The following is a 23317-nucleotide window of genomic DNA, read 5'->3' as shown; positions in this document are numbered from 1 at the left end:
ATGACGTCAGCCACAACTCAGCTGGAACTGAGGGTCTTCATCGAGGATGACGCCCAAATATTTGTTGCCTATGGGTCTGACTACTCGCCGAACATCTGGCAGCATGGCGTGGCTTTTGTTGGCTCATTTGATTACAGAATCAGGGTAGGTGTATAATACATTGTGCCTGTGGATAGAGAATGTTAAAAGTGTACCATGTGACGCTTATCATTTCTGTGGTATACATTATGCCTTTGTTGCCCTTGGTTCTTGATTGGTAGCATAGGTTTTTTTGTTTTGTTTTTGTTTTTGTTTTGTTTTTGTTTTTTTTGTGGGGGAAAATGGCCTGGGTGGTTGGGCCAAAATACCCCCAAATCAGGATAATGTTGCTGTTAGGGGCCTACAGCAAATCTCACAATTTCAAGATCTACACTGGAATATTTTACTTCTGGTGAAGTGACGTAAAGGCAAAGTGCATTGCTCAAGTGAGTGCTAGACCACATGGTCTCTTGTGCAAACTTCTTCAACCATTGCAGATGATGCGTGCTATTTTTAGTTGAAGGTATGTACTGATTCATTCAAGCACTCTTCAGCCTGTAAGGAATCGAATCTAGACTGTAGGTAACTCTTTCCCTACCTGTTATTGTAAGCAACTGTGCAGCAGTCACCAAGTTTTTTGTTTTGTTTATGTTTTTTATTTACTGCAGCTGCGGTTCAACCATGTGTATCTTGTGCCCTTAAACCCTGGTGATTACAGCATGGTACTTGATGGGATCTCCTACATCAGCTGTGATGGTGGCACTGCGATCTCCACAGGTAAGACATCTACACCACCTAGCTCCTCCATCTTTCTCTGACCTTTGACCCCAGTAAGAGGAAATTGCCCTACTAGCAAAAGGGCCCTTGGAGTTACGTCCAAATTTCTCAGCTTAATCCTCTGAATTACCAAATTGGCTAACAGTGTGTGCTGGCAGAAATCAAAACCAATCGTGGAGCTCTTATCAAAGAAGTTTATGCATACCAAAAAACCAGGAATGTTCGAACGCATTTTGATTTAGCAAATTTTGCGAGAGCCAGGATTTGTGAAATTAAAAATCACGCTAATGTCCTTCCCTATACTATATTCATTGAATGCCAGCGACAAGATCATGAAAATTTCATGCCATAAAAAAGGCCATTGGCTCAAATTCGTAAAAATTTCCTGTCGTAAAAATATCTTGCTTTACAGTATGCATTTTGCATTGATGGTCGATGGATGAATCTGATAATTGAATTGGTCAAAGTGACTCACTGAATTAGTCAGTGCTGAATTACAGATGTATTTCCTAGGAGTAATGCACTAGGTGAACTTTCACCCGGCCCATGATAAATAGTAACATGTGCAGCTCTCAGAAGGCCTGTGTTCTGACAGACAGGGCTCTAGTTTCCTTGGCTTTATATTATTACTGAGATTGAAAAGGTTACCATGGAATGAACTGTCATCTAAAACGTATGAGGTAATCACCCCAATGTGGGAGTTTCATAATCTGTTCAAATTTGATGCCCAATTTTAAGTTGATATTCAACCTGACATGCTCCTGAATATTACACTTTGCATTTCTGATATCAAGATATACTGTCAGGATGATCTCTTGCAGGCAAAAGCCCTCTCAGCAGGATGCTGGGCTTGACATTAGGGTTGGTCCAGGGCCACTGAAAATTTATGTCTGGCCACCAAATTTCCAAAAAGGTTTATCTTTTGGTGGCCTGATTGGGCAGGTGTAATTCCAAATGAAATTTCTTATTTTGGGTCATTAAAGTGTCAAATTCAAAACTTTTAGTGGCCTGAATGGGCCACCAGAGAAAGATAATAGTGTTGAGGTCTGATGTATGTCATTCAGTCATTCAGGTGATAGTCAATCCATATATTCCATAAAGTTGCATGGTCCCGGTGTTTTAGTCAAATGCGTACGCGGGCGCACGGCGCAACTTTCCTATAGAGACCTACGCTATTGACTCCTCTTTAGCGCTTACGCTTTGGCCCACTTTCCCGAGTCCGAAGAAGTCCGATTCACTGTAGTCAGTGGTCGGATCACAGTTCGGCTCATGATTCGGCTGAGGGAGATGACAGCTTTAGCAAACTTCTCTTGTGATGTCATAATAACAAGCACATATGCACGCACCCTGGCATTACTACAGACTGCGCGATGCGCAGAGAAGACAACAAAGGCAACGTTACTTAGCAACACCTACGCACTTTACTCTTGATGACAGCTCAACTTCGGTAATCTTCGTATCAATGCTAACGGTGATCGGCAGTATCATCAACAGCCCCCTCTACACTACTGGGATTATGCCCCTTTAATGGATAGAGTAAAATCAAACAAAGTGATGAAGGTTTCAACAAAATTGGATGTGAAATAAGACAGATGTGGAATTGTGTAGTTTAACCTGTTTTGAGGGTCTTTTTGTTGGCAGAAATGAAGTTTTGATCAATTCACTGGTAATTGTGGTATTTCCCCAACATGCCTCTTGTGTATTTTCAATGCCACTGATTGCATCCTTGCTCCTCAGACATCAGCTGCACATTTGAACAAGACATGTGTGGTTATGAGCAGTCAAAGCTGGATGATTTTGATTGGACAAGGGACCGGGGCGACACCGCCACTGACCATACAGGGCCCAGCTTTGACCACACATCTGGACAAGGTAATGACAAGATTGCAGGAGTCAAGAATTACATATAAAGTGTTTACTTTACTCTTTGACTCTTGACACTTTTTTTTTTTGCACCATACAAAGGAATACATAAGGTGTTACTACTTTGGGCCCCCACCACTTTTTTTTTTTTTTTTTACCCCTGAAGTGCATAAGTGGCACCAGAAAGAAATAGATAGAAACCTTGAAGTGTGATTGTGATAAGACCTTTTTTTTTGCGCTGGAGACTTTTTTTTTTTTCACTTGTCAGCTGAAGAAACCCGAAAGTGGCACCCCCTACAGAAGTACAGAAGTTGGGCTGAAGACCTTTTTTTTTTTTTTTTTTTTTTTTACTTCTTTGCTGATGAAATCCAGAAGTGGCACCAGGAGTCTAAAGTGGCCCCCCTCTCCACTTTGAAAACATGATGCTGGCCATGTTCTCATGCTCCTTATTTCTCTGCTCGTAGAAGATATGTGAGAAAAGAATGCATTTAATTGCGAATAGGCTTAGATATTACATAGATTTTGTCATTCATTGCTAGTACATCATCTGGTAAAATCAATGCTCGTCTTTCATTCAGTGAAGTCTACTTGGAATCCAGTACACTCAAATATAACTTACTACGTACAGACAGATGTGACATCAAATTAAAATTGATGTGGAGTCTAAAGCAATGTAATGTAGGTAACGACTTGTTTTATCGACAGAAATGAAATCTTATTGCAATCAACTTTGCATTTTATGCAATCAGATGTAGGTAACTACAAGGACATCAACAGAAATGACATCAAATTGAAATCAACTTTGAATTTGATGCAATCAAATGTAGTTTTCCGGTACTACATGTACACCAACACAAATGACATCAAAATGAAATCAACTTTGAATGTGATGCAATCAAACACAGGTTACTACATGTACATCGACACCAGTGATGATGAAGTCCAGGAGGGAGAGAATGCTATCTTGGAGTCACACCCTCAGCGAGCCACTGGTGAGGATGAAGTGTGCATCACCTGGTACTACCACATGTACGGCCCTCACGTCTCCGTCTTCAATGTCTACACCGTCCTGGGTTTGAAGGGCTCACTTGTCTTCACCCGGCAGGGTTCCCAAGGCAACGAGTGGCTGTATGCCCAGAAGACTTTTAGCTCCACTTCTTCCTGGGGGGTAAGGACTGCCATATAACCATGGCTGTTGTATAGCATTATGTGAAAAAAGGGATGGATGGGTAAAAGTAACCTCACAAGTACCCTTCCAGTTACATCCAGTCTTTCAGTAGGTGTGTCCTTTACCTTATAGACATGCCCTTCTAAAAGGATATGCTGAAGTGGAAACCAAACTGGTTTCTAAAAATCTTCACAATACAATTCCGTACCTTTTCTTGTCTTACTTGCAGTCCTTGAACATTTTCCACATTTTAAAGTATATAGTATTTTCATATGTAGGCATCCTGATGCAAGCACAGGTTGCTTTCAAGGCTACCTGCCTCTCATTGTACATGTAAATGCCACAAATATATGTTTTTGTGTTTAATTTGGCCTCAATCAATCAATCAATCAATCAATCAATCAATCAATCAATCAATCAATCAATCAATCAATCAATCAATCAATCAATCAATCAATCAATCAATCAATCAATCAATCAAAGCAATACCCATCAAGATGCAAAGGTTTTGAGGTGGTGTTATTCTATTAGACCTGTATTGCGATTGTGAGTTTATGAATCAAAATGTCTTCATTTTGATGGGGCTCCATTTAAGTGCTTCTCAATTGGAATTATAAAGTTTCAGTTTTATACTTATGTTGTTGAGAGAATGAAGTGAAGTGTTGGGTTAGTCAGATTTGGAGTGTTAATCATTACATCATGACATGACATGACACGCTGTACTTCCTTTTACTCCTTCAGGTTAGATTTGAGGCTTTCCGAGGTCCAGGGGATGCGGGCGACATCGCCTTGGATGACGTGATCGTGAATGAAGGAGCCTGCCAGCCCCTACGTAAGATTTCATGGCAACAACCCTGGTCCCACTGTGTGTCCAGGGAAGGATTTGTTATAGCTTGAGCCACATACACCCAATGTACTCACTCACCCTTCAAAATATGCACATTTTATTCTTTCATCATGCATGTACGCTTCGGATGTGGTTTTTTTTTGTGTGTGTGTGTGTGGGGGGGGGGGGTTCTGTAGCTATATTGATGACGAACAATGGTATACGTAGGTATGTGATGAAATTGTAGATAGCACTCCATTCACCTCTTTGTTCTCCTTATAAAAAAAAAAGAAGAAAAATGAATTAAGTTTCATTGATTCTATTCATTGACTCTGTGGCATGCAGATTTAAGTATCGCTCACATTGTTCGAATAAGCAGCAGACAATACAAACACACAATGTACAAACCCTTTGCCATGTCCCTTCTCATGATATATTCAATGTACCCCTCTGTGTCAATACACGGATGTACAACAATATTAACCTTTGCTTTGCTTTGTTTGACGATTGGTTTGCATATTTGAGTTATTTAATTTGGCTGATCGACACCAATGTCTAGAAACTAATTGTCAGTGAATAGAGATGACCTACACATTCCCCTAATCCCTGCTGTGTTCACATGGTCTTCTTGTTGGACTGAGGCACACTGTTACATCTGATTGGGTTTGCTAATCTACAACATAGTTCATGTTTGGATGGATGACTGAGTGCAGATGAAAAAGCTTGGCAAATAAAACTATTAAGTGTCTGGATACTGAAAGGGTTAATGGGTGCTATGGCTTTTATTTGTATAGCTGCCTGTGACTTTGAGCTGGACTACTGCTCCTGGATCCAAGACCACGAAGACAACTTTGATTGGTCCCGTGGCAACAATGGGTCCTCTATTGATGGGACCGGTCCTGACATAGATCACACCCTTGGAACACAGCTTGGTAAGTATTGCAAACTTGGTCTATTTGTGTCAGGTGCATAGATTCACCACAGTGGCTTGTACATTGTAGCAACAAGCTTCACAAGTACCAAAAAGTTTTATCCCCAGACTTTAAATTTCGGACAGAAGGGGATAAAGAAAGTGAACTTTCAATTTCTTTTAATAAACAAATATCAAATCTCATACATGAATATTTCAGCTTCACTTTGCATTTTTATTTTCAGTATTAATATTTATGTCTTAATTAGGGTATTGTAATTTCAAAATGAAGAATTCTTAAGAAGAATGATTCTCCTTGAACATGATATTTTGGCTTCAAGTTTAGATAGACGAGTGAAGATGCACTTTTGACTTGTTATTTCTGTAAATTTTTTTTCATTGGAATTATATTCTATTAAACACAAAAAATGTTCTCTTTCTGTTTTGCTTGCCAAACTTTCAGCAACACTTAAAAAAGTTTGAATAAGAACTCCATTATGAATAATATCACTCTGTTGTGAATTTCTGAAGCTGTTTTGCTTTAGTAGATGAGACAAACTCTAAGGGTCCCTGGTTCAAGCCCACCAACAATAACAGCTGTGCTCCTCTCCATACAACCTGTCCCTTAGAAGAGACTGCCAGTTTTGTTGGTTGCTTTATTACAAGAGTCGCTATTCCATTTGGAATTCCTAGCGGCCTGACACATATATCAAACATTCCATGGGGTTGCATTCACTTGGAAGTGAAAATGGCAAACAATTTGTCATTCAGTTCAAGTCAGTTCAATTTAATCAAATCAATTAATTCAGTTTAGTTCAATTCAATTCAATTCAGTTCAAATCAAATCAATTCAATTCAATTCAGTTCAAATCAATTTTTTGCAATTCATTTCAGTTAAAGTCAATTTTGTTCACTTCACTTCACTTCAATTCAATTTGAATTATCAGTTCAGTTCAATTCAATTCAATTCAGTTCAATTCAATTCAATTCAATTCAATTCAATTCAATTCAATTCAATTCAATTCAGTTCAACTCAATTCAATTCAGTCAGTTCAATTCAATTGAACTCAACTCATTTCAGTTCAGTTCAGTTCAATTCAATTCCATACTTGCCAACTAGTAAGATTTTATCAGATTCAATAAGATTTTTTACATTAAAAATAGCAAAATCAGATTTTCTGTCAGAGAAATCAGATTTTAAAAAAATATTTAGATATACCTTTCATGTGTATTTTCTGAAGATTTGACCGAAAGTAAGATTTTTAACTTCAGTTTGCATATAAAATAAGATTTTTGCAATCCACGAGTAAGATATTTCATCTTGAAATGTTGGCAGGTATGTAATTCCATTCAATTCTCTACAGGAATGTTTGCCTATGTGTCTACTGTGCGAGAGGCTGATGAGGTGGCCCAGCTCCTGAGTGCCTACTACTCAGCCACCAGCAGTGAGTGCTTCACCTTCTGGTATCATGTCTATGGCAACGGCATCGGCAAACTGCAGGTGGTAGTCTATGACATCATCTCGGAGATTGAGACCATCATCTGGGAGCAATATGGTAAGGAGGAGAGCTGTAGCAGGGTATCAAGGGTGCAACATAGTCTCTATTTCGCTGCAGAAATTTTTGGTTTTTGGTTTGAAATTAACATACAACATGTCCAAAAGTATGAAATAACACTGTGATATCACTATTTTAGTTGCGCAACAAAATGCAACATATTAGTCAAAATGATATGCCAACAGTATTGCAATCTCAGAGCATGGCTGATCGTGACTGCTATGTAATATTTTATAATTGATGACAAATCACACCATAGCAACAGCCAGTGAACTTCCAAGAGTTCACTGCCTATAGTCATCAACTATTGCACACTAAATGAGCCAAGTTTGGACATGGACCACATGATTAGGACAGAAAGTTCTTGCGATGACTGCAGCTACATTTGTAATATCACATTTTTGGTCCATTTAGTGCTTTGCAGTCATCCATTATCGATTCTTTGAATTTTCATTGATGGCTTTGTTGATTGATGATGGGTGTTGTAGAAGTCAAGAGTAAAATTCTCTACTCACCTCCGCAGGTCATGATGAGTATGAGTGGCACTACGCCCGTGCCTCAGTCTCAGCTCTTCACAACTACCGCATCATTCTGCGAGCCACGCTTGGTACCAACAAGGTCGGCAACATCGCTGTTGACGACCTTGATATAGCTGATGGTGAATGTTCTAAGCCAGGTAGGTTTTTGGATGTCTCTTATGTTTGGGTGAATTATGTATTATCAAGGAGGTTTAAGAGTTGGAGTTCCAACTCCAGTTCTTTTTTATGCGACTCATGATTTATGTAACAATGTACAACGACATACAGTTTTAATATTGTATATTTGCTCAGGGGATCAGCCTTGAAAGGCCAATGGCCTACTGCTGAGCTCCTCCACCATTTATTTTAATTGTTATGTCAATCTGGAACACACACTTTTTAGCTTTTAACTGTGATTATGTATTTATCCAAAACAATATTTGGTTTCTATATGTATGTGTTAGAACTGATTGATTGTATATTTATATGTTTTTACCTGAACTGTGGAAATAAACTGAAACTGAACTGAAGCTGGCTGTGATTATTCAAACAGTTGTCAGATTTCTACTGATGTACAAAAGAATTCCGCAGGTGCATTTGTGCCTTTGATGATCGATGTTTGATGCCACCGTCTTGCTGAGCAATCTGAAGATATTATTTTGAACGTTAACATAATGTTTGCCATATTTTGCTTATTTATCTATTGAATGAAATGAAATTTCACGTAATGATAAAGCATGTAAAACAAAAGCCGATCCCGTCCAGAACTTTGTGCAAAAATGTAAATCAGAGCTGTGTCATGTGAAACTGTTTAAAACTGTACCATCCTCGAAAGCCGGTTTTATCACTTTTCCACTTCATTTCCGCAAATAAAACTAATATGGAATAATCTTCAAGTGCAATTCTTTATTGATAGATATGTCAGATTAGTGCCGGGGTATGCCCCGTCGAGTAATTTTCATCTTTATTCCAGTATTTTTTGCCCAATATCTATTTGCGCGTCCTTGTGTCAGTACAACCTACCTTTTATAAGACGGGATAGCAAAAAGTAATTACCATCACAAAGAAATATCTTCTTAGAAAGTGGCTGGTGATTATGCAATGAGACATGAGTCTATTGTCTTCCTATCTGCGTGGCAGATCCTGTTTGGCACATGCTTCAAATATTTTTGAGTGGTGGCATCGAACATCCAGCAAAGCAAATAAGACAGTTGTGACTCCATTCTCTTGAACCTCTTTGGTATTATTGTATGTATGAGGATGACTAAGATTATGATTACACTGTTTCATTAGGTCGTGATTTTTATTTGGATTTGATGAATTTTATTTTGATTGTGTTTCTCATGGTAAATATGATTGTGATCATGTCTGTTAACGTGGATATGATTGTGTTTGTGATTGTGATACTGATTTTAATGGCGATTGATTGCTATTTTCTACTACAATCTCCTAGTGCGAAGCATTATTTTGAATGTAGCAGTATGTTTTGACATTATACCACCTCTGTTGCACATGGGTAAACTGCGATTTTAGACTTTCATAATGATCCTGTACTGCAATAACACCAATCCAATGAGGGTTGCCATGTTTGAGATGAATACCTGATAACTATCATTTATTCCTTCCTGATAACTTTTGTAGGTTTCTGTGATTTTGAGGACAACTTATGTGGCTGGACTAACGAACAAAATGATGACACCCTGGACTGGTTGCGTAACAATGGAGCAACTCCATCAAAATACACTGGACCCTTGACTGACCACACCAAGGGAACTGAACAAGGTAGAGACATTCAGAATGAATACACAATGTAGTGCAATAAAGTCAGGAGGAGGCATTTCTTATGCATTAATTTCCTTTTAAGCCTCATTGATTGTATCAAATGAAGTTTATCATGCCAAAAAAGTGCAGACATTTAAACCAAGGAAAATGCAAAATGAGATAAGAATGATATTTTTCAGATGATTCAAAATTAAAAATTTAGATATCAACAGTACGTAAATACATGTACCTACTATTCGATCTAACTCTTGAGAACCATTACTATCATGTCTTTTTTGGTGAACTTTGAGGTTAGTCTCTTTTCATGGAGCATGTACCTACCCACAGTATTTTGATAGATCTCTTGACAGAAAACAAAAATTCTTTATTAGATTATTGTTCTAGAATTTATATTTTGTATGTCTTTCACTAGCTTCATGCCATAGTCAAACTGATTTTCATTTCCTCATGAATTTCCCCTTCCAGGAATGTATGTGTACTTTGAGGCCACTGACCTGGGCGGTGGGTCAGGCGAGGAGAAGACAGCGAGCCTGGTCAGTGAATTCATTGAAGCCAACCCTGATGGATCCTGTGTCTCTTTCTGGTACCACATGTATGGTACAGGTGTGTTCAACTACAAACTTCTCTCTTATGTAGTGATGATGGCCTAATGTACCCATGGTGCTGGTAATAGGGGAAGTGGTAGTGGTAGTGGTAGCAGAAGTAGTGGTATTTGTAGTGGTGATGGTAGTGGTAATGGAATTGTGGTGGTAGTGGTATTGGTATTGGGAGTTGTATTGGGCATGGTAGTGGTGGTGATGGTGGTGGTGGTGGTGGTGGTGGTGGTGGTGGTGCTAGTGTTAGTGGTATTTTGGAGTGGTAGTGTTAGTGGTAGTGTTATGGTAGTGATGTACAACTGTAGTGGTATTGGGAGTGGTATGGTATTTGGAGTGGTAGTTGTCTTGGTAGTGTCAGTGGTGTTAGTAATAGTATTGGTAGTGTTAGTGATAATGGTAGGTAGCAGTAGTGGTAGTGATATTTATTTTCATTTGTATGATGTTTTACAATCATATCATTATTATTATTGTTATAATCATGATTATAATTATAATCCTTAGATTGTCATCCATCAGGGATTGGACTAGGTTCTGCACCTCTCTTTTGAAAATGTAAGGGGACCTCACCATGCACCCAATGTAAGGTGAATGGCTCACACAATTTTTTTGTTTGTGTGTGTGTGAATTTAATCTTTATTTTTTTGTTTAGTTTTTAAAGCTAATCCTGACCATATGTAATCCCCACACAGGTGTTGGTGACCTGGAGGTGTTTGCCAGTGTGCCGTTTAACTCACCCTTCTCTGTCTGGAAGCAGAGTGGTAGTCAGACCGATGAGTGGCTGTATGGTAGTGCCAGTGTGCTCATTGGCAATGGAGAATACAAGGTGAATTGTGTGCAATATAACATCCACCTGACAGCAACAAAGTTTGTTGACAACAGGTGGTAGTAATTGTTCTGTATCTCATTTAATAACCACAATTCCAAAAGAATGAAGTTGCGCAGATAAAGTGACTTGAGATATATGTAAGAACACAAACCAATTTATGGGGGGAGGGGGAGTTTGTTTAATAAAGTTTTAGGGAGCAGCAGTTGTCAGGGGTCAGTAGTGCAGCTTTGGGAAGCCCAAAAGGTGTTTGAATGGTTCTAGGGCAATTACCCCTTGGACAGTTACCCCAGACGCTTCCCCTTACTCCTGAACCTAATCCTAACCCTAACCCAAACTCTAACCCTAAAGCTAACCCTGACCCTTACTCTAACCTTATCATTAATCAGTATTTAGTTGGGGATAATTGTCCTTGGGGGTAATTGCCTGATATTGTTTGAATAACGTGTGATCTTAGAAGCAGCAAAGATGACAAACTCGGTCATAACTTATCCCTTGAGAAAGCGTCTCTATATCTTGACACGAAGCAGGACACACTGCGGCTATTTTGAGGTGCTTGATGCGCTTGATAGAAAGTCCCCTCCCCCTTGCTGCCCCATCTAAGGGAGAACAAATTAAGATCACTTTGTGACGTTATTTGCTGGTGTTCATGAATATTGGCTTCATCTCTGGTGCCCTCAGGTCACTTTCACTGCCACCGGGACGGCCGATGAGAATGGTGACATTGCCCTGGATGATATCCAGGTCACAGACAGTCCTTGCAGTGATGGTGGGGGAGGAACAGATGTACCCATTGTCTGTGAGTAGATACATTCATGAATGATCAAAGGATGCAAAATATCTTTCTTTCCCTATCCATCCATCCATCTATCTATCCATCCATCCACCTATTCATCCATCTATCTACAGGTTGTATTTATCTGTCTGTCTATTCATCCATATATGTATATCTGTCTATCGATTTATCGATACAAGCTGTATCTATATATACATCAATCCATCTATCTTCATCTATATATCTACTTTGTATATATCCATTTATCTGTTCATTTATCCCTTTATCTATCTACCTATCTATCCGTCTTATCTATCTATCTATCTCTCTTTTTTCCTGTTTATATATCCATTTGTCAATCAATATTTAACTTTATTTATTGCTTGCAAGGAAGTGTTGGTTCAGTAATTCAGTATATCTTTTGTTGCCAAAAACAAATGCTATGCTAATTGCTTCCATATTGCTTAATTGAAAACCATCTAACCTTGATTAGGTGTTGAAGACATTCTAATATTCTAAGGTAGATAGTATAATATACATGTAGATAGTATAATACACATGTTGATAAAGCTATATCCTGTATCTATTTCTGTTCTTCAATATGTGAAAAAGTTAATTCTATCCCATCTAGTCATTTTCAATGATAACAATGATTCTTTGAAAAGAAAACATTTTTTATGGAGAAATATCATTTTAACCGTATATTTCTTATTTAGCAGCCTGTGGTAAGCTGTTTTTTAGTTAATTTCTTGTGAAACATACACCTTTTTCTTGTTTAGCTTTTTAAACATTGTGCTCTCTGATGTGAATGATATTAACTTGTGACTGATTTCAGATAACCAATGTAGACAATTGACATCCAGCATGAGACTGGAGTACCAAAGTATGATGTCATAGCCATTCATTCTCAAGGAAAATTGTTCGAAACAACCTTAGCTGGCCTCAGTGTTTATATGAGCAGGTGGTTTTAACCAAATCTATGAAACAAAAGACTGTTACATCATCATTTCCCTATCTTAGACAGTATATAAAGGACAGTGTAAGGACAATGTCAGACCAGTGTGTGTGTTGGACGAGCATTTTACTGACGGGAATGGGGAGAGATATGAGATGCTTCTGATCTTGTATCCAGTAAAACAATTTCAAGGCCCCATTTTATTGAAAAGTTGCTATGATGGCAACTCTTGCAATGGCAAGTGTGTCATGGTAATGATAAGAATCCTGCTTCCTGATTGGCTGTTTGCTACAGGAAGTTGATATTCTAGCCACAGTTGGTATCCTTACACGTTTCATGGACTGTGATTTAGGTAGTTTGACAGGGTTGACTTCCACTTTAAAAGACCTGGCGATTCATGGGATACATTAGAAAACCATGAATAGCACTGGTCAGCGTACAATGTGTGCATTGAAGCGTACATTTAATGGTAATGGATGAGTCCAGTTTAGATTCTTTGGCTTTGTGACAAATCTGTTCACCATTCGTTACAGGTGTACTCTTCTATTGACCGATTCTGTGACGCGCTACGGTATGTGTGTTTTTGGCATGGGCAGCGCCATTACGCGGTTTCTCAGCCGACCCCCCTTCCCATTCCCCACCCCTCTCCCTACATTAGCACTCGTGCAGAATGAAAAACTGATGCATGGTTGCTTTAGCCAATGGGCGTCTTGTATTGAGTGCGCGAATGCTTGCTTAGTGCGCGAACCTTTGTTACAAGTGCGCGATAAACATGTTGCCCGGGGGTGGGGAGAGCAGGGGGGGTCGGCTGAGACACCGCAATTTGAGCTCATGGCTGCGCCCAGTGCCATAAAATGTCTGCTGCCCTCAACGAACCCGAATCGGTCAATATCTGAGCTGGGCCATCCCAGTCCATGGTATCTCTATGCTACTAGGTCTTTACTATGTGGGCATACAAATGTACATGTATGTATGCCTTGTGCTGCAACTGTGTTAACCCGTTGAGGACAGGCTGATTTTGCAACAACATGCATTTCCCATAGACCCCTGCCAGAGTATACTCGAGACTCGTCCTCAATGGGTTAACATAGTGGGATCAGTATTTCACTTAGTATTCTTCCTTCTCTATCTCTCTCTCTATACACTCTGCTTTACATTTATCTATCCCCCATTCAGCCATGAGTTGCACCTTTGAGGATGACTGGTGTGCCTACGAGAATGTCTTCTCAGACTACTTTGACTGGGAGCGTGCTCAGGGCTCGGCGAGTACGGACAGTACTGGACCTCGCTTTGATCATACTACGGGCTCTGGCTGGTACATCTACATCGACTCCTCGGGCCACTACACCGGCGACGACGCCGACTTGATTGGTCCCAAACAGAACCCGACGTCCGGCCCGCAGTGCATGGTCTTCTGGTATCACATGTATGGTCCCAACGTCTACCGGTTTGATGTTAGCGTGTGGGTCTACGCAGACAGCTTCCGGGAAGAGAGAATCTTCACCAAGAGTGGTTCCCAAGGCAACCAATGGCTAAAGGCTGAAAAGGAAATCACCTACTCATACCCTTGGACTGTGAGTTGACTTCTCTCATCCTGATTTTTTTATTCCTTCAATATTATAGTCAAACAGTTTTACTGCCAACAAAATAGTGATTTACTTTATATCAAAGTGAAACTTTGCCATGATTAGTGTGACTTTGCCGAGAATAAAAACAAAGCAAAGGAAGTAAAATTTCAGTAAGTCTAAATTAAAAACAAAAATTGCAGCACATTTTTTTTTTTCAATTATGAATTCTAAATACCAGAATGTGCAGGGCCCCCAGGAAGAACAGTATCTGCATACTGATCGGGCTACCTTGTTGAAAGAAGACTGAATAGATAGATAAAAAATAAAATAATTAAATTTTGCCAATCATATATACAGATTAAATGATTGCACATTCAATCCCCTCAAAAATATTGACATTCTGTCCAGACAAAGACTTTAAGCCTCTGCTCAATATAGCTGCCTGCACACAGTTTCTATGATTGTACAAAGGTTTTGTGATGCCTATAACTACTTTTTTTTTTTCTTTCTGGTCAGGAATCTTTTGAACTTTCTGATTTCAGGAAGCTAAATATTATACAAAGTTTTTACTTTGTACCAATATATGGATAAGAATGTGTCTCACTAAGAGATGTTCAAACGGCAAAAGTGATGTACCTTGGAAATGTTGCTGTGGTAATCTTTAGTCAAGACATATTTCCGTTCATCCAAGTCCAGATTGAGTGGTAGCAACTGCACTACTGTAAAGATGATGTTTGAATTGATGTTGGTGTCTGAATTGCTTCAGGTGAAATTCACAGGGGTGGCTGGAAGTGATGGATTGGGAGACATAGCACTTGATGACATCACACTCTATGATGGGGCTTGCCCAACCCAAGGTAAGATGGAATGTCCTTTCATCTTTCTTTTTTTGTAAAGTGAAACAGAACAAAAAACAAACCACCCCCCCCCCAAAAAAAAAAAAAAAGAGTGAAAGGAAGTAATGCTAATGTGTTTAATAAAAGAAGATGAAGGTTTACATATTTCTTTTTGTGGAATCTGCCAGTATCAGTTTATCAAATATCTAAATTATCTCTGACAATGCCCAGTGATATGAACTTTCAGAATTCCTGGTCAAGTGTTCTAGCTCACAATAGCATCACAAGTTTTATACCAAACTATTCCGCATGTTCTGTAGCCATAGTTTAAGTCCCAAAGCAATCAAATAGAGCAGTGACTGTCATGAATTCTGATGAGTTATTTTATGACATATGTTTTGCTATAGTGAGTTTGTGCTGTTGAAAATACATGCAAGGTACATGTCAGGAGGCATCATGGTGCTTGTTTTACTTGATATTATGATTGATGTCATCACAAAAGGCAAAGAAAGACATATTTGTATGCATTTTTCTTTTTCGGGGGGGGGGGGGGGGCAGAGTCTTGCACTTACAGGAAGTTTTGGAAGATGCAATTATTCAAAGCCTGTGAAACATGCTTTTATAAAATCATTCCTAATTCTATAATTTATAGAATCATTCATATCAGCAGAAGTCAAGATAGATTTGAGGAAATTTTCTGCTTGCCATGTCCACTTTATATCAACCTTCTGTTCTTCTGATAAAGTTTGCCTTATTCATTGGAGTCAACAAAGCCATTGAGTGGCTTTGAACTTTGAAGACACCATAGCTGCCACTGTTTCACACTCAGCCTCTATATCTAATCTTTTCCCCACCACCCTACCCAGTGGAATGTGACTTTGAGATCAATTTCTGTGGCTGGACTCAGGATGAGAACAATGCTTTCCAGTGGCAGAGAAGGACTGGCAGCACGCCCACACCAAACACTGGACCAACGTCTGACCACTCAACAGGGTCATTTCTTGGTAAGTTTCCCACCATTACCATGGTAACTCCTCCTGACTGTAGTTTGCTACAGACTTCATGGCTCTTTAGCCTACATACGATAATTGTACACTGTAAATTGTACAGTGCACTGCCATTAAACGGACACGGTTATAACAAATTTTTTGATACAATGGATAAAAATTCAGATCCCCAAATTATCATCAATTTATCTTTACATCTTTTATATATTTTTTACTCTTCGGCTGTAACAAACTTTGGACATAGTGAAAGAAAACTGCCAGTTCAGTGGACTGCTGAGTGTTTATGCCCATAACTAGTTTTCTTGGCCAAGATGAGGGCTTTCACACACACACACACACGCATGCAAGAAATGCAGTAACCTTTTAATACGACCTGTTTGCTAGTCATATGTATGCCACCTTCATGGTTAACATACAAATTAAAACGGTATACTCTGCCGTGTGGTTGTCTCTTGCGTTAATCCCAGGTTACTACGTCTATGCAAGGGCATCAGAAGCATCCCCTGGAGACAAGGCCCGCCTCTTTAGCCCGGCTTACACCGACACGGAGAGCGAGTGCGTCAAGTTCTGGTACCACATGTATGGCGACGATCTGGGCCAGCTTAGTGTGTACACTGAAGACCAGGTTACGCAGACGTACAGTGATCCGCTCTTTACCAGGACAGGTAGGTTGTCATGGAAACTTATGAATGATGATGTCTTATTAATTAAAAACTGTTGATGGTAGTGTAAGAGGTGGCAGTTCAATTTGTTTAAAAAAAAAAACCAACAACCCAACAATATAAGACTTGCATTTATATTTGCCAATCCTGACTTCTAAATGCAATGTATCGAGAAACAAAGAGACTCAAATCTTAAACTCACATACAATCCACTTGTAAATTTGAGCTTTGTCAAACACACAAAATCCAGCTTACATGTATATCTGCAATAATCTTCAGATTTGAAGAATGGTTATTACCCTAAAATAGAGGACAAAGATGATTTCAAGTACAGACTGAGCAGTTTAATCAGAAGCTACTTGTAAATTTACTGTACAACATGTAACTGTTGAAGTATGAGGCATAATGGAATATCATTTTTTTTCTTGAAACGATCCCCAGGTCCTTCGCATGATTCATGGCGGTTTGGTCAGGTGACAGTCTCTGCTTCTCACCGCTACAAGGCAGTCATTGAGGCCATGAGAGGAGCTGGTCCAGCTGGTGACATCGCGATCGATGACATCGAAATCCTTAGAGGAGAGTGTGTTGGGCAAGGTAAAGTTATTACCATGGCAACATCCCCTGAATTGTTTAAATATTGCTTAATGTCGAGATACATGTATCTCACAACCTTGCTGCTTTATGCCAGTAGGTAGACTTTCATTTTTTTTTCTTTTTCTGGAGGGGTTATTTTATATTTTTGTTTTGAAGAAAATTGTTTAGAGGCATATGGACATGTAATTTGATTCTGCAAAACTAGAATTTGATTTGTGAAAATTCACCAGTCACAAACTCTTCATACTGGAGGCTAATAAGTAGTGAATAGGACCAAGAGAGAATAAAGGAGAAGTGAGTTAGTGAGTAATTGTTCAAAACATAATTTTGTTATTTCAATGAACTGGTTTTAGCTCAGTGGTACAGTTTAGTGCTGATTATTCTAAACATTAGGTGATGCATGATCAAATCTTAGGCTAGGTCCTTTTCTTTCACCTTGTGGTCATGGTATTGCAGATTGAGCATTTGTTGTTCCTCATGGAATATAACAGAAAAGAGGAAAAAGAAAAAAGAAAGAAAACAAGAAGAAGAAGAAAAAAAAAACCAATCATCCAAAATGCCAGAACTAGAATTTGTTTTGCAGTGACTTGTTCGATCTGCATCCTGTGCCAGGTTTCTGTGACTTCCAAGATGGTCTCTGTGGATGGAGTCAAGAACGGGATGCGGATGACTGGGATTGGCTGAGGACCTCCGGGGCCACGCCCAGTCTCACCACTGGCCCTAGTAACGACCACACCACAGGCACCGGTGCTGGTGAGGAGAGCTTGATAGGAGTTCCAATGGATTTAGAGTCCACTATCACAACAGTGTTTTAGTAGGAATAAATGGTGAATGCACTCAAATACACCGGAAAAAATTGGACAGGCTTGTCAATCTGTTAGAGTATGCTGATACACCGCAGAATGAATAGTGGACTGTCCTCTTACCTAAAGGAGATGAAGGAGAAGGAAAAGAAGAAGGAAAAGAAGACGTAGAAGAAGAATTAGGGTGCTATTTTCACACTGCCATTCCTCTGATGTGTAAAGGTTATGTGATGCTCTTAGCGTTGAAAATTCAAGTGGGGTTGATATTTACTGTTGTCTTTTGTCAGGCCAAAGATTGTGTTTTACACAGTATACACCACTAGTCACAACATTAATATCCTCAGATAGGGTACAGAGCATCCTCCATCTCAGTGCATTTCAAAATATAATTGCGTACTCACTTGTTGGATAAGACTTGAAAGGATGTACTTTCCTAGGTCAAGACAGCTTGCTGTCAAAGTAGCTTTTCAGTCAATGATAAACTCAGATTTATTTGATTTTATCTTCCCATCTGCTACTCTGAAGGCTTCTACCTGTACTTTGAGAACTCCAACAGCAAGCTGGATGATGGGGAGAATGCAATCTTGACCAGCGAACACCTGAGCGCTTCTTCGGTTGGTTGTTTCATCTTCTGGTATCACATGTATGGAGCAAGTAAGTAGATGTCTGGTACATATTGTGTATTGTGTATGGAATTAAAAGAAGTTGGTTTCTGGTATTTCATGTGTGGTAATGATGTAAAACCTATAATTTCCTTGTGCAAGAAACTTCCGTGAATTATGCGTGGAGCCAAAATTCATCAATGTAAAATGTATGTGAATCTTTTTGTCCGCACAGTGCATTGAATATCAGTACAATAGTGCCACAGAAATGGCCATAGATAAATTTGGGTTAGTTGTGAGGGAGGAATACATTACCCCAAAGTTATCTTCTCGGGGTGAATTATTTGTTTGTTTGTTTGTTTTTCTTTATAATGAAAATTTTTTTTGGGTGTCAATATTTTTTAAATGGGTTCCAGAATTGTACGTACAATTTAGATGAACTGATTGAACAACTGTGAAAGTAGAAGTGTGTGATTAATGTGTGGGCTTAGTTGAGAAGGACATTTTTTTCCTAGTTTTAATTTCAGTTACTGTCGCCTCTTTACTTGTATGCTATCACATGTCTACAGTGACAGAAAGAATGTTAACAATTTATTTGCATGCTCTTATATTCCTGCATGTATCCACAATGCAAAATATTCAATATTGTATTACAGTGACCACTGCCTGATCTTAAGGCGTCAGAAGCCAAGGAGTTCTTTCATTTAAGCGGGACTCCCACTTAAAGCGCTTCCTGATTATCTGATGAGTACTGTATCACTTTGTCAATCGTGTCACAGATGTTGGAGAGCTGAATGTATACACCGTGGATAACTCTGACACCAGTAAGCTACTTTGGTCCCGTAACACGGACCAGGGCAACGTCTGGAAGAACGGCAGGGTGGACATCTCAAGCACCACGGAATTCAGGGTAAGATTTCTCCCCCTCCTCGCAGCTTACATTATTCCATTGTTACTAGTTATATTTATGTCTTAATTATGCTTAGGCATGATGTGTATTTAATGCTCCTGTCTCAGTGCCTAGGTCTGCATTTGATATGTTTATCACAGTCACTCACACACGAAAAGCACAAATAATTATTTGTATTTCATTATTTATTTATTTTTCATTAAAAAATCATATACAATAATACAGACAACATGATTTAATGACTACAAAACATTTAAAATATTTACATCTATGAATTGATTTTGTATGATAAATGTAGTAGAATTGAAACTAAGATATGTGGAATTAATTGCCATTGTATTGTATCAATTAAACAATGGACAAATAGGCAGTTGGAAATGGAGCTCTCTCAGAATGAATATGAGAATTATTGAGAAGTTCATGTATGTACCCCAGTGAAGTAACAAAAAATGCAGCACATTTAGTTTACATAGTATTGACTGAGGTTAGAAATTCACCCCAAAGTATTATGAATTATCTATCACAAGGTGGCTGTCGAGGCCGTGTTCAGATCAGCTGGTGATGACGGTGATATCGCTGTAGACGACTTTGACATTGAGATGACGAGTTGCTCAGACGTTGCTACGCCGGCCCCAGTCACCACCCAACAGGCTACTCCACGTAAGTTACTCCTATGCAGTCTCAGAGTGATATAAATTCTGCATAGCAGACAATCACCCCCACCTGCTATCTACTCAAGATGTGAACATATCCTTCAGTTGGTTAGCGGTCTGTAATCTTCTAGTAGTGATCTAAGCCAATTGTTTATGTGACTTTTGATCAAGAAGTGATGATAGCTACACGTATACATGTACAACATATATGTTATTGATTGACTAATGCTAATGATTAAGTGATGAAATTTGTGATTCTGATAATTATAATGATAATCTCTATGATATTACAAAACTGGACTTATAATGATAAATTTATTGATAACAGACAGACACTCTCTACCTTCTGAACATGGATCACAGGTCTCATTTTCTTCTTTCATCTATCTCTTGCTATGAAGGACCCTTCACATGCTTTTACTGTTACATCTTTTTGTTGGGTATGTGGATGTATGGGAAAAGGGAAAGTTGGTAAAATGTTTATTCAAAGTTTTTTTTTTTTTCTCCCTCTTCGTCTCTACCTCCCAATAGCACCTGTCTTGTCTCTCTGTACCTTTGAGTCCAATTTCTGTGACTTCAGTCGGCCGAGCTCCGGCCTCCAGTTTGAGAGGAACACTGGCAGCACCCCGGTGTCCAATTCTGGTCCACAGGTGGACCACACCCTAGGCAGCACCTCAGGTAGGTCGACCTCCTGTACTACCCTGCAGCTGTTAACATCCCAACCATTTTGACTTTGGAGAAAAAAAAGAGAAAACTTCCCGTTTATCACCTTGAATCAGTCCATGGTACAATGGCAGCCTGCTCTTTTGTCAGTAAGAAAGTGGAATGCACTCCAATGTAAATGTCTTATGATGCTAAATTCTCAAAGTGTTTCTGAATATTTATGTGGATTGGTTGGCGACTCAGCAGTTGGTTTAGATTTTGGTTTCATAGGAACCTTGATTCCACCTCATAATCAATATGCTTAGAAATAAGTGAAAAAGAGAATGACAAATACCAGTGGAGAGATAGTTAAAGGCATCCATCCACCATCAAGTATGTTATGGTATAAGTCATGATGGTATACGTATGTAAGGTGCCTAGAAACTCTGTAGTAAGTGCGGTAAAAATGTAAATCATTCTTCTCATTATTATCATCCCCCATAACTCCCAGGTAAATTGTTGGGAATAAGATATCATGAGTGTAAACAGTTCCTCTTCTTCTTGATCTCATGTAGAAGCTGCTGCAGTTGCTTTTCATGTTTCCACATTTAGTGCTAACTAGTAAATTTATCTTTCTCTAAATGTGACCGTGCATCACAAAACGAACAAAAAGTCGCATGCACTGATTTTGTGTGAGGACTGAAAATAGGTGAAAAGGGTCCATTTGGTCAATCTAGACTTTTTTATATTTTCTGAAAGATCAAGTCTTCTTCTACATTATGCTTAAAATTGGTATCATAAAATGAACAGGAAAGTGTGTTTTTAGCAGTTTATCTCAAACACTTTTTTTTAGAATAGTGTGATTAGGTGTGTCTTTAGAGTCCCCCTTTCATTTCTTAAAAGACCCTGTACAGACTCTTCACTTTCAACTCTAATAACTTTAGAAAGGATGATTCGACTGCTTTGAAAGTTGGCATTTACCATGGACAGAATATGTTAATAGGACATGCTCAATTTCAGCTTAATCTGATAATCCCTTCATTGTGGTTTAACTAGTGGTCTCAGTTTACACTTTTCTGGAGTGTGTGCTTTCTTTCCAATATTTAGATAGTTAGGAGAGTCCATTTGACTTGAGTTATACATCATTTTATAGCTTGAAGTCTGGTCTTTCAGAATATGCTCTTAACTAAAAATCCACATCTGGTGACTTTTTTGTTTTGTTTTGTGGTGCAGGGTCACAAATGATTGTAAACTTTTACAACCAATACACCACAATTTGGAAGTTTGATGAAGATTAAAATGATGTAAAATTAAAATTATTGCTTTACTTTTTTTTTATAAAAAAAAGATTATTTGTACTCGATGCATGGACGGTGTTGGTCAAATTGTAACTATTTCATAGCTTCCGTTGATATAAAAATAGATATTATAATGTATGTCCTTATGACAAGAGCACAAATCAAACCATTTTTTCCATTTTTCTCTGAGTTTAGTAAATTACAAATGAAATTTGTTTGCAAGTGGGATTTTGAGCAAACAGCACATCTATAGTTTGTTGTTTTGTAATGATAATTGGGAAGATACAATACCTTGTTACTGGCTATCTATTTGCCCTTATGTACTCATTTTAGCATTGCTTTAAGGGATATCTCCTTTTGTTTGATTAAAATCCAATTTAAATAATTTCTGAGTATTATTTTCTTTTTTATTGCAAACTTGCCTACGAATAGAAACAGTACGGAAAGTCCCTCCCTCACCACAACATTTAAAACAAAACAGTAGTGAAGCAAGTAACACACTGCTTGAAATGACCTGTCTTCCATCCACCAGGCAATTATATCTACATGCGGTCAGACCAGGGTAGTGATGGGGATACGGCCATCCTATTGTCCACTCCACTGAGTGCAGGAAGTGTGGGTATCTGCACGGTTTTCTGGTACCACATGTATGGGGCAGACGTCAACAGACTGAACGTTCACCGCAATGACGACCCGAGTGGGGCTCTGGAATGGACCCGATCAGGGAACCAGGGCCCGGATTGGATGCAGGGCCAGGTCTTTATGACAGGAACCTACCAGGTGGGTGTGACTTCTGTGTGAGTAGCAAGCCTCACACACCATAGTCACATTAATGCTTTGTTGAAGAAGTGTCGCATTGATTTCAGAATGAATTCTGTCATTTGAGCTAGTACATTTATGTCTAGAATTGTATAGTCTCATCCTCAGCAGCATTGTCATTGAGGAAACTGTGTATCGCTTGTACACCTCCCTCGTGTGGGATGTTAGTGTCTCTTCCTTATGCTTGCCATGACTACCATGCGTCTATAGTCATGGCAACATCACTGTAAAGGGTGCGCACCCCCAGCCGTGTCTCATAGCAACTACAAACATGTAGGTCTATCTGTGAGTGTGCACGCTACGTGTTCAGTTTTTGTTTTGCTTTGTTTTGATACCGTAATTGCCAAGACTTCTGT

General features: G+C 39.0%; 1 protein-coding gene across 1 annotated transcript in view; it reads left to right on the top strand.

Moving 5' to 3' along the window:
- Positions 1–23317, top strand: part of LOC140246678 (MAM and LDL-receptor class A domain-containing protein 1-like) — a 32977-nt gene continuing 9660 nt past the window's right edge. Inside the window, exons 1-23 of the mRNA XM_072326019.1 lie at positions 1–144; positions 687–795; positions 2533–2667; positions 3564–3826; positions 4568–4658; positions 5447–5584; positions 6927–7118; positions 7642–7794; positions 9278–9418; positions 9884–10021; positions 10704–10837; positions 11519–11636; positions 13744–14141; positions 14902–14992; positions 15838–15975; positions 16446–16643; positions 17082–17234; positions 17847–17987; positions 18563–18691; positions 19419–19549; positions 20077–20209; positions 20734–20880; positions 22675–22922. Of these exons, the coding sequence (XP_072182120.1) occupies positions 1–144; positions 687–795; positions 2533–2667; positions 3564–3826; positions 4568–4658; positions 5447–5584; positions 6927–7118; positions 7642–7794; positions 9278–9418; positions 9884–10021; positions 10704–10837; positions 11519–11636; positions 13744–14141; positions 14902–14992; positions 15838–15975; positions 16446–16643; positions 17082–17234; positions 17847–17987; positions 18563–18691; positions 19419–19549; positions 20077–20209; positions 20734–20880; positions 22675–22922 (3663 nt within the window). The remainder of the gene's footprint in view (positions 145–686; positions 796–2532; positions 2668–3563; positions 3827–4567; positions 4659–5446; positions 5585–6926; positions 7119–7641; positions 7795–9277; positions 9419–9883; positions 10022–10703; positions 10838–11518; positions 11637–13743; positions 14142–14901; positions 14993–15837; positions 15976–16445; positions 16644–17081; positions 17235–17846; positions 17988–18562; positions 18692–19418; positions 19550–20076; positions 20210–20733; positions 20881–22674; positions 22923–23317) is intronic.

Source organism: Diadema setosum, chromosome 3 (assembly GCF_964275005.1).
Source record: "Diadema setosum chromosome 3, eeDiaSeto1, whole genome shotgun sequence".
Classification (NCBI taxonomy): Eukaryota; Metazoa; Echinodermata; class Echinoidea; order Diadematoida; family Diadematidae; genus Diadema; species Diadema setosum.
Note: the sequence above shows the minus strand (reverse complement) of the source record. Positions and strands in the feature narration are given on the sequence as shown.